This window comes from Melopsittacus undulatus, chromosome 7 (genome assembly GCF_012275295.1).
Source record: "Melopsittacus undulatus isolate bMelUnd1 chromosome 7, bMelUnd1.mat.Z, whole genome shotgun sequence".
NCBI classification, from domain to species: domain Eukaryota; kingdom Metazoa; phylum Chordata; class Aves; order Psittaciformes; family Psittaculidae; genus Melopsittacus; species Melopsittacus undulatus.
Genome location: NC_047533.1, coordinates 54,458,990 through 54,477,857, shown reverse-complemented (window position 1 = coordinate 54,477,857; position 18,868 = coordinate 54,458,990). Strand labels below are relative to the sequence as shown.

Genomic DNA, 18,868 nt, shown 5'->3' with positions numbered 1-18,868 from the left:
ACAAACTAGCACTCTCAATCTTATCTGAGAAGTTCCATAGTTGGACAAGACTCTTTTTTGTTCCACTTGTCTTTATATCTTGCAAGTAGTCAGTATTCACATGAATAAATGCCAGCCAGGGTGAGCTATGTGCACCTTCAGTTTCTTGTCTTGCTTTGAGCTTTTCTGGTTTGAGTGCTGGGCACAGGAGATGCCACACAAGGTGCTACAGAAAAGATGCACTGTGGTTATGCCAAGACGAAAACCAAACCACAACAGGCAAATGCAGCATTTGGAAAATAAGAGGCAGAGGGGCAAGGCATAGAAACCTGCAAGCTCTCCACCAGCACATGTGTGCAGCTGGGCTGAAGAGGTGCCTATGCTTCTTTTCTAGTCATACACCCGGAGCACTGCAAATGGGTCAGTGTGCATGAAAGAGTGAAGAAACTACTTTGTAAATAAACAAACTGAAACAGCTAAAATTAAACCGACTCGCTGCAATGGGGAGCTAGTTCATTCTGCTGCGTTGGAAGTGAGCCCTCACATCCCGTGTGCGCGCTCCCTGGGAGCCAGCCGGCCGCTGGGTTACGCTCATTTATCCTCCGTGCTCTAAAAAAAGACCGGGACGACGGACCACTTCCCGTGTTTTATGCCCGTGCCGTGGGCATGACAGCGCGGCTATAAACCGCCGTAAATCAGCGCAGTTCTCCGGCACCTCTCCCTGCGGGGCAGGCAGCCCCTTCCGCAGCACCTCCCGGTGCCCCTCACCTCTCACCGCTCCATCCTGTGGCTGCGCGCCAACCGCGCACCCTTATTTCTTAGTCTAATGTCCCGAGCATACATTATACAAATCGCCACCTCCCGCCCCGGCCCTCTCCTCCGCCTAGGTGAATACATTATGCTAATGAGGGAGGGAGGTGGGCCGTCGGGCGGGGCAGTGGCTCCGCGGCTGGCCGCTGGGCAGCGCGGGGTACCGCGGAGGCTGCCGTCGGGGCGACGCGGCTGCGGGCGGGTTTCTCCGCCTGGCGCGGCTGCTGGGCGCCGTCGCGCAGGTGGAGGGGGAGCAACAAGTCCGACGGCGGCTGGGAGGAGAGCGGGAGGAGGAGAAGGAGGGGGGATACACACACACACACTTCCCGCCCCGCGCCTGAAAACCTCTCTGACAAGTGGCAAACCGCTAGCAGAGCACGCTGCTCTCTCCGAAGAGCGGGTGGAAACCGAGGGGGCTCGCCCCTCGCCCAGCCCTGCGGCCGGTTTTTGGCTCCTCGCCCCCCTCCCATCACCTCCCTCCCCGTCGCCCCTGCTGTGGGGCTGAGTGGAGACCCGCTGCCGGAGGCGCGCGGTGCGGGCTGCTGTCTCGCCTTGAAAGTGTGCGAGCCGGTTGAGGGCTTTCCTTCTACTTACCGCTATTTTTTTATTATTATTATTATTTTGTCTTTTTCGCTATTTATTTTTCCTCGTACTTTATTGTTACTGTTTTCTGTTGCCGCTGTTTGTAAACTAATTGCCTCCATGGGGGGCGGAGGAAAGGAAATCAGAGCTGCCGCAGCTGAAGGGTGTAAAGGCGCGCTGGTGAAGAGCCGGGGAGCCGCAGGACGGGATGGCAGTGGGCAGCGCGGCAGCGGCGGCGATTGCTGCCCTCGGTGGGCCGGGTCGTGTGGCTCGGCGCTGGCGGCTCTCCTCTCCGTGCTGGCTGCCGCCTCCTGCGTCTACCTGGGGGTGCGGACCAGCGACCTCCAGGCCAGGGTCGCGGCCATCGAGGGCGCCCGAGGGGGCTTCTCTACCCCCGCCCCGCTCTCGCCGCTGCCCGGTTTTTCCCTGGAGCAGCTGAACGCGATGATGCAGGAGAAAGTGGAGCGGCTTCTCGCCCAGGTGTGTGGGGCGCGGGTGGCCGCTCTCGGCCAGCGAGTGTGCCGGGGGTGGGGGGCCATGCGTGCGGGAAGATAGCAGTGCTGCCTGAAGCAGTGAAAGCGGTGACCGGAGCTGCTCCGCGGGCGGGAGGTGCGGGGAAATGGAGCCCGCACCCCCGGGTGGCGGCTGAGCCTGGGGAGAAGCGGGCTTGAGGTGGAGGTCGGAGGGGAGGCCCTGCTGCTGGGACTGGCGGGTCGGGGGACTTTGGGTTGGGGGACCCCAAACGCTCGGCGCTGTTCTTGGGGGGTGGGTTGGTTCACTTGCGGCGGAGGCAGGGGAGAGCCAGTGGCGTCGGGCTCTGTTTTGCTGTTGTGGGGGTGCAGAAGACAGCGAGATACCGCGGGTGGAGGTCAAGTGGGGAAGCCGTTGCAGGGTGCGCAGCCCGTGGGATAGCCGGCCGGGAGTGCTGGTTGCGGTGGGTGAGCTCCCATGGGGCCCTCACTTTGCTTCTCTCCCCCTCAGAAATCCTACGAGCACTTGGCAAAAATACGAGTAGCGAGAGAAGTGCCTCCAGAGTGCAACTGCCCACCAGGTAACGGACACAGCGTGGAAGCTGCCTCTCTGAGGCTTGTCACGCGGAGGGGGAGGATGGGGAGGGGCTTGGTATACCGTGGTTTGCTAGTACACCTAAGAGCTGGGGGATGCCTCTTCAGTCAACAGCTCTGCCTTGGGTGGGAAAGGTGCAAAGCCCAGAATCATCTGTTTCCACTGTGACACTAGGTTGGAATTACTGCTAGTTAAAAGCCTTGGTTAGGCTGGGTGATGCCAAACAATAGCACGGAGAAGTTAATGATCTGACCCAGCAAGATGGAATATATTCTTCCTCAGACAGGGCAGTACTGAATCAAGGCATTGTGTACTTAGCTTGGGATGTGGAACAAAAGTTCCTAGCAAAAATACTGAACGATTTATAACATGGATTGTAATGAGTCTGTTGTAAGTTAGCAGTAATATATACAAGAACTTTTCAGTCTCATTTTACTGTAGTCTTGGATGAAAGCAGTTCCCCTAGCAAGGGATTGCAGGTTTCATACAAGAAGGTTCAGAACTGTTTATGCAACCAGTGATGTTGATTGACTTTGGAAACAGGCCTCCTAATACTGGGATCAGTTTTTCATACGTGCACACTGTAATGTTTCCTATGTTTTTCATGTTTCTTCTTGACAGTGTGATAACTACTGATATTGTTTTAGCCATTAAACTGTCATTATTGTTTATAAACTTCTGCTAATATATACCAAAGTTCAAATGGTATCTTAAAAGTTAAGAAAATAATACCAGTATTTCACAGGGTGATGTGGGAATTCCAGAATCCTCTGTGTGATGAAGCACACTAGATGCACTGTGTGCTTGATGTATCCTGCCACTCTGTATGAAAAAACATCCATTTACAGGTGGAACATCAACTGTCAACAAGCATTGAGCTCATTCGGTATGCTAATAGGATGTGTGATAGTACTGTGTGTATAGGGAAGAAGCTTTTCCAGTTTAGGATGTGATTACTGCTAAACTCATCAGTCTGAAAGGAATACTGAGTCTAGGTGTTAAAACTGACTACAATGGTTGGTTCAGTTTTTTGATGATGCTACAACTGGGAGGAGAGTACTGGCTGCTAGAAGAGTTACCATGGCTAACATGAAAAGGACAGTATATATAACTAGGACTGTTTTAAAAGGGTGCATAGAATTACTAAATTCCCAGACAGTTTTGATAAGGAGCATTGGCTTCCTGCCCTCTGTATAGTATTCTCCTTTATGGCTAACATGAGCATACAGTGTTCATCTTATTTTTTTGCTGTTTAACTGCAATAAATTACAAGATTCATGTTTGTGCGCTAAAAACAAGGGTTGATGGTCATGTTGTATGTAAAGATATGTTCTGTGAGCCTGAAACAGCATTCAATTTGATGCAAAGCTCTCTTCCTTTTCTGCTTCCTTATTTAAATTAATCTGCTACAATGTTTCAGTTACTGTTTTCATACTAAAGGTCAGTATCAGCTTTTTCATAGCTGGTGTTATGCACTGCTTTACTTCCCCACTACCACTAGAGCTCCACATTATACCAATTTTTATCTGACCTTTTTTTTCTTAAGAAGTACATTTTACCAAATAGATAATGAGCAACAGAATAGTTCTCATGTGCATTGGAAAAAATCCTTGCTAGATGAAAGTAAAAATTAAGTGATCTGGGAAACCTTTTCAAGGGAGCAAGACTCACAAGATCAGGAAAAAATATATAAATTGTTACAATGAAAAAAACTAAATTGCAGAGAGCACTAGCTGGTATGGGGACTAGAAATGTGATATGGAGCTTTTCACCTCCGGGTAGCTATTTCAGTTTGGAAGCAAGTTTTGTAGTGGCTGAAAGATGCTGCCATGTGATAGCCTCATGTTGGACAGCTTAAAATGAGTTGATGCTCTCATGCTTGTTGCCAGTGGACAGGTGTCTACCTCAAAATGGCATCTTCTTGAGAGCCTTGTTTGAGACAAGATGGGCTGAGTGGCACCACCACCTGAGGAGCATACCTTCCTAATAGCAGGCATTAGTCAGAACAGGATATAGAGCAAATAAACTATTGTTACTTCATTTGGTTCACTTTGTTAGATTTCCTTTTCAACTGGACAGGATGGGCTTTTATTTTCATCCTTACTACTCCTATTACAAATTTGGACTACTGTGTTGAGAAAAGCACTTGGTTTAATAGGAAAGGTATCAAGTATTTTTTTTCTGTTGCCTGCTATTTGTGAAGCCAAAGAGTACATTGCTTCTTTACTTCTCCCGTGGTTCCCATGGTGCTGCTTTATTCTGCTCAGCTTCCTCATTTCTTCCTTGGATTTCTGTAATAATAAAATACATGCCTGTTAGAGATGACATTGGGAGGCCTTCATGGTATGGAGCTGATTTTTGAAACATCCCTAAGCTGTGAGAAAAGGTTTCTGCTAAACGGCTACTGAGTCAATTTCCATCATCCTACTCTTTAAAGAGAAATAAAGATTATTTAAAACCAGGTTATATTGTTATCTGCCAAAAGAAAAGAGGGAAATTCAGTCTGCTGACAGGATGGTGAGAACATGGCCTCTGATTTAGGATTAAAGGTATGCAGCTGGTGTAGAACCCAGTAGCTTGAGATGTTCATCCCATGGTAGGAACTTGCACATTCAAAGGAAAGTGGGTTTGAATGGCTTGGGTACCAAAGGCAGACAAATTCACAACTGCTCATAGCTTGCAGAGCTGTCCACATGTGGCTCCTTTTAATTCAACACTAGCCTTGAACTTTGTCTAGAGTGAAGAATAGTTCACATTTCTCTTTCAAAACTTTGTATTCACTAAATGTGGATTGTTTTTTTCTTTTTTTTTGTGATTATTATTTTCTAGTTCCTTACAAATACAATGCGATGAGATATTAGAGTTTTGAATTTAATTCTGCAGGGCTAAAGCCAGATACCAAAGATTTTGTAAATATTTAAAAAATGACAATAGCAGGCATTCTTTCTCTCCTTAAAGCAGAGTAATAAAGTTTGAAAAGTAAATGCATGCTGACATTCCTCTTAAATTACCTCAGCTCTAACAAGAGTGCCAGCTTAAATCCCATGCTTGCGACTGGTGCTGCAGTCACTGTTGGCAGTTAGCCTTCTGCACATGCGACCAGGGCGCAAATTGAGTGGCTAAAATTATTTTTAAAGTAATAAATTACTGTTCCTTTGCCAGATTTATTATTTATTGTAAATTAATGTTTCTATACTGTAAAATATGAACAAAAAAAGTAGGTGTGTAGGTGAGTATTTCATACGTTCCGTTAAATGGCTGTGGGAGCATAATCAGCTTTTATGAGGAACAGTCAAGCACAGTGCTGGATACTTCTTACCTGGTGCCAAGAATTACACTGTTGTGGAAAGAGTAACATGTACAGAAAGCCCAGGGTTACTCCTAATTCAGTAGAGTTTTAAGAAATACTTAGGTTTTTTTTGTAGATTCTTCAGGCTTTCCTCTTCCAGGAAACATGCCTAGGACCTGTAGACTTCAATAGAAATTAATATATGCCTATATTTTTTAGTGAATTCATCCTTTATGCATTGTAAGGGTCAAGTTTTGACACTTGTGGTCATGTGCCACGATGTCTCATTCCGTAAGTGATCCTCAGAGCTGGAGTCAGACGATGTTGGCAGGAGTAGGAGTCAAGTCTGTTAGTACAGAAAGTTCAAACTTGGTCAGTAGGAGGGCTAGCAAGTGATTATCTATGGTTTTGCATGTCCCTTTAGGCCAGTTTGGGGAAGCCATTAATTTCTTTTTTTCCCCTTCTCTTCTGAGGAAGACCTTTATAATGAATTTATTTCTTAGGAAAAAAAAAAAAAAAGGAATGTGGGGAGGGAAGCAGCAAGCAGCATTATATAAGTAGGAAAGCCAATGTGCCATACATTTCTTTAATTCTGCATTGACGAAGGATATGTTGCATAACAGCAGAGATGTTTTTTATCTGTAACTGCTGTGACACACTGTATATGTCTGTTCACTGTAGCTTGCATGTAAAATGATGGGGTTTTCTGTTTGTTGGCTTGGTTTTCCTTCTTTGTTCCCCCAGAACATTAGCTAAACTTCACTGATGGGTACCTAGCAAAGTTGACCAAATAGATTTATTTTCTTTGTGTCAAAGGAAAGTATTTTCCTTTGCTCTCTCTCTCTCTCTCTCTCCTCTCTCTCTCTCTCTCTCTATATATATATATATATATATATATATATATATTTCCTATCAAGGACCCCAAATCTTTCTCCTCTTGTGTTTGATACCTGTGACTTCAAACCCTTTCCAGGCATGGATGCTATCATCGTTCTTATTTCTTAGCCAGCTATTTGGTGCTGGTTTTGTAATCATGTCATCTTGATTATCTGTTCTAGTCTCCAAGAGCTTTATGGTTTGGCATTTGAAGTAACTCCTATTTCATTGTCAGTTTGCTGTGATCAGGTTATACACTTGTTTCACAGTGTAGTTGTGTGTATATAAACCCATTCATTCAGGAGACAAAATGCCATAAGCCAAGGTTTGGGGGAGGTATAGAGAATACTAGTTGGTTTTATTCTGTTGGGAAAACTGTGTTCTATAGCTACAGTTCTTCAGGAGGATGATGAATCTGTTATATGTATTTTGGTAGCAGCATGGATGGTAAAAATCAGTGTAATTTTTTAGAATCCCAGTATTGTTTTTGTCTTTTTAAGCACCTAATGTTTGTTTTGACATGCAGTGCAAGTACAGCTTAGGCGCACTTTCTTATTTCCACATGTTCCATAAGGGCTATTTCCTGGAGCATTTTTGATTAGTGAGGCTGAAAGAAAGGAAAAAAAAACAATCTCTGGGATTAAAAGAATTCTGAAATAGGTATCACTAAGGTATTACTTGTTTATTTGTTTGTTTGTTTGTTTCAAGTTATGTATATAATGAAGTGGTTCTCTAAAATCTGAAGAGTAAAAAGGAGCTACAGAGACCCAAAAGAAAGTACAGATGTAGAATGTATCCAAAGTGTTTTTCCCTGTTATTTAAAATTCCAGAGTGCACTATCTGAACCTAGCTCCCAGCACTACTTATTTCTGCCATGTCTGTATCATCTATTTGCTGAATGCAGTGCTCAGCTCTAATTTTGTAATTTTTCTGACAGGGCTTTGAGTTCCCCTTTCATACCTTCTCTGGTTTGATATTTTTCATTTCAGTTCCTAGATAAAGATGTTTATTGATGTGCAGCAGCATGCAACCTTCTGGGTAGTCTGTTGTCTTGTTTGGATGAGTGATTAGAGATACTTTTCCCCCATGCCCCAGAATAGCTAAATATTTTTTATTGGCTAAGATGTGACCTTTTAATTCCCTTCCCTCTGGGTAGGGAGATGGGGTGAACAACATGATGAATGAAACATAATGTGGCTCAAAGGAGAACTGATTGACAGCAGACTGCACCAGATTTTTGTCTTTTTTAATCTTACTGATGTCAGTGGAGTTGATGTGGCCACAAAAGTGTTATTAATGAAAGGTTCTACGACTTGAATGAAAATTTATTTAACTTGCAGTTTTGTCAAATAAGGCATATTGACAGGAAGGTTCGATTATCTGCATCAACTTTTCTTATATTATGAGATTAATATTAATATAAGAACATAATATTTTCTTACATTTCCTTACATGTGGCACCTGTCCATCTCGAACTGCTGAAGTGCCTAAGCAGTTCAAGTACAGTGAGTCTTGTGGCAGGAGGAGTGTCCATTAAGCTCACATCTGGAACAATGTTTTTAGTGTGTGGGATCTGTCTTTTTTTTCTTTCTTAAATCATTAATTATATGCATGTATTTGTTTGAAGAGTATTTAAAGCTTGGATAACCAAATTCTGTGTAGAAATACTCACCCTTGCCCCTTTCCTAAAGGTTAGTGTGGTCTCAGGAATGTGTTGCCAGAACAACACTGCTGCACCTTCATACAGCACTCATCCTCCTTCTCCCTCTCTTATAGGTTCAGTAGCTGCAGCCTTCCTGTCTATTTTTTGTATAGGTAACACAATAAAATTTGCCTAGCTTTGAAAACAGCATGACTGACAAAAACTGTCTTTTAGGGCCTTTTAGGTTATTAGGTAGAATCACATAATTAGTATGTTCAAGTTACCAACCCTGTGGAACCGTCTATCTTACTTTAACACACACAGAACTTGAGTAATATTGCTAACTACAGTCTCTTCAGGAAGGCTGGTCTACACAGAGTGCTTTTCCCCTTCATTGTTTTAGTTGATTTCCAAGTCATCCACAAAAAGGAAACCTGATTGCTTGCTTAGAACTATTAAGAAGATGTAAGAAAGCATAGAGTAATACAGGCTTGAAGAAACACTTTTTGCTCTATACAGTTGAAGCTGCAGCTTGTAGTTAGATAATACACACAGTAGTGAACATGATGCTGCAGGCTTGCTTGTTGGAAGCTTGTGGACTGTCACGTTTTTACTGGTTAGATTTGCAGTAGAGCAATGCCTACTTAAATTTATCTGTTCTGGCCTTTAAATGAGGTTAACTGAAGCAGAAGAAGCTGTTTGTGATTGCTTAATAACAATAAATGTCAGAAAAAATCTTCAGAACTGGGTGCCCAATTTCAAAAATGCAGGATTTGTATGTACCTTTCATGCAAATACAGCCACTTTTTTCTCTATGTAGACTTGAACAACTCTAGAAATACAGGTTGGGCTGATGACCCAAGAGATCATCTTAGTCATGCTTCTGGGGTCTGGAGCGAACGTGTCTAGGCCATCATTGTTAAGTATTTAATTTCATGTGGTTCACAACTGCAGTGTCTATTCAGTTCTGGCTCAACAAGTAGTTGGATCTGCCTTAATTTTGTGATTAAGTGCAGCAGCCTCATGTAAATAATCTCCCCACTTAAAAATGTGCTGCTCTGTAAATATGTAAACGTGTAGTGCAGAAAATTGCTAATGCATAAATGTATATTGTGTGAGCTTAGGCACTATTTAAATATTTCCATAGGTTGCCTAGTTCATAGTAGTCAAGCTGTAGCTTCCTTGTTTGTGAAGTAAAACACTTGTCCCATCCTTTGTGTTCATGAAGAAAACCTGACCATTATGCTCTGTTTAGAACAGCTTTTAAAATATGTTGGAAGATGGTCTTGTCTGTGATGCACCCTTGAAAAAAGTATTCTTTCTGCTTCTTCCCTGTTCTTCTGACTTTTGGGTTTGTTTTTTTTTTCTTCATTTTTATAGTCTGTGTTGTATTAAAATTGATTCTTGTTTATATGTGCAGATATGTGTTTTTAGGAGCAGGCTTTTACATGCAGTTGTAAATATTGCATGCATGTTTGGTGAAAACTGTTTCTTGTGCTTGGAAAGCTTTGAAACAGATGGTGATGCCTGGTGAGATTTTTTTTTATTATAAGAAATATGAAGCTTTATATACCCATGTAAATTTTTGTTTTACTAGAAACATACATTCTTATAATTGTCAATGATACAATGAAAGTGAAATAATAAATGGAATGAATGAAGTGTAATATTGGAGGTGAAAAACTGGGAAGATTTTTTATTTTTGAAATGTTTTGAAAATGGGCCCTTGTTCTGCCATTTGCACTTTGCTCTGTCTTAAGAAAAATCCATTTATTTTTCCTTCCACTTGAATATTTTCAATATCCCTCTCTGAATATAATAGCAGAGAGAAAAATGATACTTCAAGATAAGTTAAAGTTCTAGCTTATGAATGAGGTTCCTTCCATAAGTATAAACTCATTCTTGGCACACTGTGCTAAAGATTATGCTGAAAATCTGCTATTCAAAAGATCTTTTCTAAAACTGTGTGTGAGGGGAGAGGAATAGGAATGGGGAACACAGAACGCATTTTGAAACCAGGAAAATATATTGAAAATTAGAGGCCAAAATCTTTTATCAGAGGTGTGGCTGCCATTGCAGTGACAGATTTGTGAATGCATATCTGAAAGCAGAACAGCACCCTATCATTTGAAGGGCACTAAATAACCCCCCTAAAAAAGATATTTCTGTGCTTAAGAACATGTACAGCAAAAGCATTGCTGGCTACAGATGAAGGCCTCTCTTGTGCTGGTAGTACTAATTGTGTTGCTGGGGAATGGTGTAAGGTTTCCTGTATGTCAGTGCTTCAACTGGATGATAGTGGGGTTTTCATGGAGGGCTAGAGTGCTGAAAGTCAAAGTGTATGCATCTTAAGTTGAGGTGGTATTTCCTTTTGCTGGCACCTCTGATAATCTCTTAAGAATATGAGAACCAGCTGCTTGAAGGCATCCTTCCTCTTCCTCCCTGCCCTATGCTCATACCCTCTGAGTAAGCTCCTGTTCTGAGTCCCTTGATGTTCTTAGGGGAAGCCTTGATATCTAAGCACAAGGGTATGGCCACAGAGGATTAAAAGGATGAACTCCATAGTCTGTGTATTAATATTTTCCAGTCACAGAGTTTTCATCTATATAATGTTCAAGGGCATTACTATGAAAAATATTGTTAAGTGTTCTCTGGAAAGTCTCTATACTGTCAACTCTTCTGCTGCTTTTTATCAAATGGTGCTTTAATATTTGCACTTCCACTGCTGTACGGTTGGTTACTGCCACTTGAAGGATGACAAATGTTGAGGACTGTTACTTCATCTTGATGTAGAGGTGGTTAATATACTATTGATTTCATACCCTCCATCTCTCAGGATAGTAGTCTCAAAATTCAGTCAAAATACTTCCTGACTCATAATTTGGCCCTTGTACCAGGAGATATGCTCTGTACATATATTCTCAAGTGTAAACCAAAGTGGTGTCATTGTTGTAGTGGTCCTTCTGGCAGTGCTGAACTTGGACTTTGTTTTTTTGTGTTCTCTGTCCTGGTGGATGCTGGATAATTGTTTGTGTCAGTTAATATTATGTAGCTCGGGGAATGGTTTTAGTTGGCACTTACAAATGCAGTGGTATCACAGGAATGGGCTCTGGTGTTTGCTGCAGCTGTGTGTGTCTGTGAAGAAGTCACAGTTCAGTTAGGATCATCTTGCATATGTTTCCCAAGTGGTTCTTCATAGTAGGTGCACAGAATACTGATGAACCAGAGGCTGAAAGACAGAGGCATGGCATCAGTTTAAAATGAACCAGTGCTTGGACAGCCATCGTCAATACTTGCTTAAAGTTGGTGTCTTTGTAATGACGACACTCGTGTTTGTAGAAGGCTGGAAATGTTCCTGTATGTGAAGGTGAATTGTTTTTCCAATGCAGCAAGCATGTGCACTGTATTTCTCTACTGTAGGGAGACTAATCTTTGTGAAGAGAGATTAGCATTTAAGTCTGGCAGTTATTGATTTCACTTTAAGACAGCTTTGCATAATTTCTTGGTTTAAATTCCAGGCTAAGCCACATCCTAATGTGATGTAGGAGGACTTTCTTTTAGCACATTCAATTAAGAGGCAGCACATAAGATGTTAGAGTGGCCAGCTAAGAGGCATGAGCCTTGAAAACTGAACCACCAGCAATGAGGGGGAAATACAGCAAGACTGAAATCCTCACTTTTTTTTCACTCTTAAAATTGATTTGCTGCTACAAGGTGGTCTTTTCATGTCTTCCAAGCAATTCCAGTCTATTTTAGGATAATAGGGAGAAATTAATCTGTTTTCAGTGTGTATTAGAGCAGCTGGAAGACTGGAAACACTCTCAAAAAATCTCTAAGCAAGTTTAAAGGAATGCACCTTAGATGAAACACTGTGCACAATGAATTACAGCAGGGACAACTATTGTGACTGTTTTCCTTTACAGGGCTGTAAAGGTGGGGTAAAATGTCTTAATATTTGAGTTTTTCCATTTGCAACATTGAGTTTATGTAAATACATTAAGCAGAGTGTGCCAAAGGCTTACAAGTACAAAGTATAAATAATATTGAAATAAAGTTACTGTCTTGAACAGAAGTCTTTCTTTCCAATGCATTCTTCACCTCTGTTAATTTGGGTAACCACCTCTTCATGTGCCATTTTAATCAGTAGTGCAGGACATAATCAAATCGAATCTGCTAAAGTGTCATCGCTGGCAGTTGCTTGTTCATTTTCTGAGGATAGAGAAATGGGATCTTGTATAGTGCTCTTTCTTCTTTCTTTAGGTTGCTGAATCATCACATGCAGCTGAAGTAACATTTTTGGAACTTTATAAAGGATATTTTTCATTTCAAGACAACCCAACCCTGTAGAATCTTCTTAATTGAAAAGGTGGGCAATGCCCTCCTAGAACACTTATGCTGGGACAGAAGTAGCTTCTTTTGCTACCACAGTTTCTGATATCCAAACATTATTTTATTTTGAACTGAAGGTAGGTAAAAGTAGCCTTTAATTGGAATTGTGACTGATAGTAATAAGACTCGCTAAGTGTATATGCATTAGTTCAGACACATTAAGAATTCCACTGATTTTAACTGAAATCAGTAGATACTCTGGAATCTGAGAGTTTGGTATAGCCTTGGTTGTTTGTCATTTGGTTGTCGTTTTTTTTTTTTTTTTTTATCATTGTGCATATCTGTAAGTGTGGCCATTATCATCTAGTTTAGCTTTGACATACAGTTTTTATCAAACAAAGACTTTTATTTATTTACCATTCAGTTTATCATTTGTTCTTTCCAGTATCTGAGCAAGAACACTATGTCTATATCTACTACGAATACAGAATTAGTTTTATAATACTGTAAGAGTTCTGGCTGCACTTGAGGACAGTCTGAACAATAGAAATTATTAAAGGTATTTATCTTTATGGGAAAACTACGTATTCTTATATCTCACTATATAGTTTGCAGACCCAGTGAGTATTGTTCTGAGGATTGTTGGTTGTTTAGAAGTGATTAGATAAAGCTACTAAAAATCTTACAGAAATGCTCAAAATATCAGTTCTAAGGGATAAAAAAAAAATAGATCCATATGTACAGATGGACCTTAATTTCCTTACCAGCATGACCAAGTTCTGCGTATGCATGTGTTTTTCTACTCATATGTTTTAATACGTGCGCAAGAGGTGAAACTTCTGTTCAACCCTGAGTGTGTCTTTTAACTCTGTGGATTTGCTCTCCCATTCCCCACTTCCCTGATGCTATGCTTGAAAAGTCACAATTTGTTTAACCCAGATGTTCCCTCCGTTTCTTTATGGAAGCAATAATTAACATTTTTCATATCCACTGTACTTTGTAAGTTTCTTTGCTTGCTGTGGTATAAAAAAGTTGAAGATCTCTGTTGGGGCTGTCGAAATCTGGAATAGCCATAGAATCACAGAATATCTCAAGTTGGAAGGGACCCATAAGGATCATCGCGTCCAACTCCCTGTTCCTCACAGGACTACCTAAAACTAAACCATATGACCAAGAGCGCTGTCCAGACATTCCTTGAACTCCAACAGGCTTGGTGTCGTGACCACTTCCTTGGACAGCCTGTTCTAGTGACTGACCACTGACTCTTGGTGAAGAACTTTTTCCTGTTGTCCAATCTGAACTTCCCCTGATGTGGCTTCATGCCATTTCCTCGTGTCCTGTCTCTGGTCACTAGAGAGAGGAGATCAGTACTTCCTCTTCTACTACACCCCTTGAGGAAGTTGAAGACTGTGATGAGGTCCTCAGCCTTCTTTTCTCCAAGCTGAACAAACCAGGTGACCTCAGCAGCTCCTGTTAAGTCTTGTCCTCAAAACCTTTTGCCATCCTAGCTACCTCCCTCTGGGCACACTCAAATAGTCTGATGTCCTTCTATTGAGTCACCCAAAACTGCATGCAATACTCAAGATGGGGCTGCACCAGTGAATTGTAGAGTGGGACAGTCACCTTCCTTGACTAGCTTACTATGCTGTGCTTGATGCACTCCAGGACAGTTGGCCCTTTTGGCTTGTATTCAACTTGCATCAACCCAAACCACCAGATTTCTTTCTGCAGGGCTACTCTCCAGCCTCTTGTCCTTTAATTTCTACATATAACTGGGATTATCCTGTCCCTGGTCTAGAATATGGCACTTGCTCTTGTTAAATTTGATACGGTTGGTGATTACCCAGCTCTCTAGTTTATTCAGATCTCTCTGTAAGGCCTCTCTACCCTTAAGGGAATCCACAACTGCTAGTGTAGTATGATCAGCAAACTTAATGTACATTGAATTCCTGCATTCAGATAATTTGTAAAAACATTAAAGGGCTTTGGCCCTAAAATTGAGCCCTGGGGAATTCCAACTGGCTGGCTGCTGATTGATATAACCCCATTTACTATAACTCTTTGAGCCCAAACCATCAGCCAATTGCTCACCCAATGTATTATGGACTTGATTTGTTCCAAAAGCTGTTATTATGATCCTTCCTTGCTTGATTGTGTTGCTGAAAGTCCATCTCTGTTTTCCTGCTTTGTATAGAGCAGGAAGGACAACAGCTAGGGCCTCTCTTCCAGGGGCATGTAGTTTTTATGTCTGGCTTACTAGCCTTGTGAGCACATATTCCCACTGCATGTATGCCTTGCAAGTGTGGGACTTTACAGAAAAAGATCGGTGAGGCACAACATTATTCTGTTACCATTAATCATACTTTGAGATGAACTAATGATGAGTAGTTGTTTAACTTAGTTACTAATAATAGCATTTGGATAGGGACAAATACAGTCAGAATTTTTCTGAGTCTTGGAGAAAATTCCTGCTGGTTCTAAAGAGCATTTGTTTTCCAATGAAGACAGCTATCTCCCCAAATTATCATCTTTCTTTCAGATGCCCAAGCATTCTCTTTTTGACTGCCTCCAGTGTTCTTTAAACTGTGTTGCTTGAGATGGCAAAGAGTGTTACTCACATCTTTGCATTGTGTTCAGACACACTAGACTTTTTGTTAGACTGTGATTGGTCTAATCAATCTAAACCCTGTGAAGCTGCTGAGTAAAAGTGGCTTGAGGAGGACTTTTTGTGACAGATAGCCATCAGTTTAAAGGCTGGAAGGAATCTGTAGTGATCTGGGGAGAAAGTTCATGATGTCCTTTGGACAGATGGTTTTCTCCACTTGAGATCATACAAAATGTAACACCAGTACTTGCATACACACCAAGTGAGATTGCATTGGTGCTTCAGGATGAGAGCATATACTTTTCATAGACATAGCAAGGGGACATTTCCTTGTTGCTACTTTCCTTTCAGGTGCTCTGTTGAGACTAAGACTGCCCTTTTGTAAGGTGAAATAAGGTTCCTGGCAAAACAACAGATTCATGAAGGATGTCATTGCATACATATGTAACTTCAATGTAACTGACCCTCTTTTTCTTTCTGAAAGGAAAGTTAGAATCAGTAGTTCCAAGTCCCTGTTCACATTTTTGTAAAATACAATTAATTTTTTTTTCAATCTTGCTGTCAAATTATAGAACTGAACATGTCAGGGTTTTTTTTCCCATAAAGTTAATTGCATGCTCTTTGATTACCAAAGAAGGTACATAACAAATTAATTTTCCTAAACATGCTGCAAAATGTAACTACCTGTGTGTTTACCAGCAGCAGGCATCTCATGTTCATTTGCATTCATTACGTATGCTGCATTTTTCCATTCAATTTATTTTCTTTTCCAGTGCATACAAAAATGATCTTATGGCATTGGCCTTTTTAGATTCTAAAACTGTGTCTTGGTTTAACTACAGGGAAAGAATTAATTTCTAATTCTGCTGTTATCTAAGAAGAGCTATAATTAGATGGAATTCAGGAGTCTTTTTATCCCTACATGGTATACTTAAAGTTAGTATGGTTTCTGTTTTTGTGTTTCTGAAGTGGAACATCTCTTATCGAAGTAAATGACAATACATTTTAGTGATGATATGTTAATATCACTCTTATTTGCCCATTCACAGTATGCAGCTGGAGTAAGAGTAAATACAGATCTTGCTGATTTACTTGGTTGCCAATAGCTGAATACATTTAATGGAAGCAATGTTTTAAATATTTTTCCCAAAAAGATGAGCACCACCGTTAAAGTATACTTAGTAGTGTTGTTAGCAATAAGTTCTCTTTGTAACCTGTTCTCATATTTAGTGTGTTTTTCAGTAATTATGGTTTGAAAACAGTAATTGAGTAATTTGAATTTGAGCTAGGATTTATGGTTGTGTATTGTAGATAAATTGTTTATTAAATATCACTGACTCAACTATCAGTGGAAATTTTGTCAAACAAAAAGAGAACTAACAAAAACCTCTTAACACTGAAACTTACAGTGTACTTGTAAAAATTTGGAACTTGAAAAACCTTGGGGCCTTACTTATTACGAAAGCTGACGGAAAACAGCAGAAAATTTGTCTGTGAACCAATACCTCTAAGATTTTTTCTGAAATGCGAGTTTATAAAAAGCCCAAACAAACCAAAACCAAAAAAGCAACAATTTTTACAGGAACTATTTTCATTAAAAAATAGATAAATGACTGAGCAAACAAGGACATAAGCTATAGACAAAAATGCGTGTCTCAGTGCTGCACTGCATTACTGGATGCTTGTGGTCTTAAAAGCTATTGAGGAAAAGCAGAAATAGAATCTAAGGGTTCCATTAGTGTTTTCTTCTAGCCTTTTTAGAGAAATCATTGCCCATTTTATCCAAATGTGTCTCCTTAAGGTAAGAGGAAAAACAGCTCCTTGCAGCTAACTTCGGGAAATGTTATCTTATTTCCATTAATATGAAATCAATTGTGCTTTTCTCTGGAGACTTGAACTTGTATTACTTGATTTGATAGAAATATATTCATATGATTTGAATGAGAACTAGATAAAGTTGCAGTATTTCATATAATGGAGTCCTTCACAGGATTCTTGAAATACAGAACAGTTATTGAAAAATAGTGATCTTTATTCATTGGTGTCTCTTGCTTTTTGTTGTTGGATGGAAAGAAAGTAGATATACAGGAATTATCTTACTGATGAATCCAGCATTAAGATTTTACGTATTTAACAGTTGGCAACAGAGTGCTACTCATATCAAAATACTTTATTTTCAAAGGTTATGAATCTGTTTTGCATAGTAAAGTATGGGTTGTTGCTGGGCTGCATTTCCAGTGCATTGCACTTATTCTAAACATTAAACAGCTTAAAATAGCTCAGTGTATTCTTCCCGATGGACCTGTGATACTCTACACTTCTTAGACTGACCTTGATTTTGATTTAAAAACTGTATTTGTTTGAAATGATTATAGTTAAAATATATTGAAGTGACTTTTTCAAAGTGAATTCTAGATTTTCCATACTTGTGTTTTGTTAGCAGATGAGAGTATTTTTTGAATTTCTGATTGGCAGCATTGTAACTCACAGTACTAAGTGAAAAACAAAGCTGTATTCAGTGTAAAGTTCCCTTCTCTCTGCCTCCCAACAGGAATCACTGTCAATAATAGAGCTTTTGAGGAAGAGCCCCTGAAGTATCAAGAGGCAGAACGTGCTGTTTGCACTTCTGTTGTTTATTTGGTTTCTAGGGAGATTCTTCTTTGCATGTAGAGATATGTGTCAAGATGTAAAGATATGTGGGCTGGAAAGAAAACCTTGGTTAACAAGGTGAGACATTTCTAAGTAAACTTTTTTGTTGCCCATTAAAATCACCACTGGACTGCATTTTCTAGAAAGGTGCAAGTTCCCCAAACAGATGTATATTGCTGTTGGTGGCATGTGTTAATAGGATTGGTATTACATATATATGAGGTGTTAGGTCTTTAGCTACTTATTTGCATGTGCAGCTGTATTGGTGCAGCCCTGTCCACGTGTATATGCTTATGGCATATGAATTTTTTGGCTTTAAGAATTTAGATTAGCACTTAAATCTCCAGTTGTCACATCCAAATTTACAAATTTCCCTTGCCTTCCATTAGTCTCGAAGCATTTTAAATAAATAAATGAGTCTTATACATGGAACAAATGTAGCCTGGATCATATCTCATTTATTGCTGATGTCTATCAAAGTTGGCTTTTTCCTTTTTTCCACTAAAGTAAATGAAAAATTAGTAGTTTGCATAGTCCTTTATTTTTCCACTGGATTTCTTAACATCATTTAAATACCTGGGCTTGTAACTGTGTTAAGGTTCAGTTTCTGGAGATCTGAGGGATTCTCATAAACAAGTGATGACAAGTGAGCAACTTACTATTTTATGGTAATGTTTTAGGAATTTACAGTACTTAACAATTAATAAAATGAGTTACTTCAGGATAAATTTGTTCTCTTTAAGTCAATGGTACTTTTAAAACTACATTTTCTCTGCACGTTGCTTGTTTTTATGAATTGTTTGCCCACGGTACTAGAAGTACCAAAAATAAGAGCACCTCCCACGCCTCATGTATCATATTCTCACCAGAATAATTTGTCATGATTTGCATGTTTTAACTCATCTGCACATTCCTTTTAGCAGTCTAGCACTGCTTTGATTGTTGCTTTGACAGATGAGCTAGTGAGAAGTGTTTTAATTACATGTTTAAGGGTTGAAATTAAGACATTTTGTCTTTCAGTCTTCCACTGTTGCTTTCTGTA

At 40.4% G+C, this 18,868-nt stretch overlaps 1 protein-coding gene across 1 annotated transcript in view; it reads left to right on the top strand.

Annotated features, from left to right (window-relative positions):
* Nucleotides 1–1,491: 1,491 nt before the first annotated feature.
* The window catches only part of COL25A1 (collagen type XXV alpha 1 chain), a 303,851-nt gene continuing 286,474 nt past the window's right edge, over nt 1,492–18,868 (top strand). Inside the window, exons 1-2 of the mRNA XM_034064996.1 lie at nt 1,492–1,851; nt 2,353–2,422. Coding sequence (XP_033920887.1) covers nt 1,492–1,851; nt 2,353–2,422 — 430 coding nt within the window. The remainder of the gene's footprint in view (nt 1,852–2,352; nt 2,423–18,868) is intronic.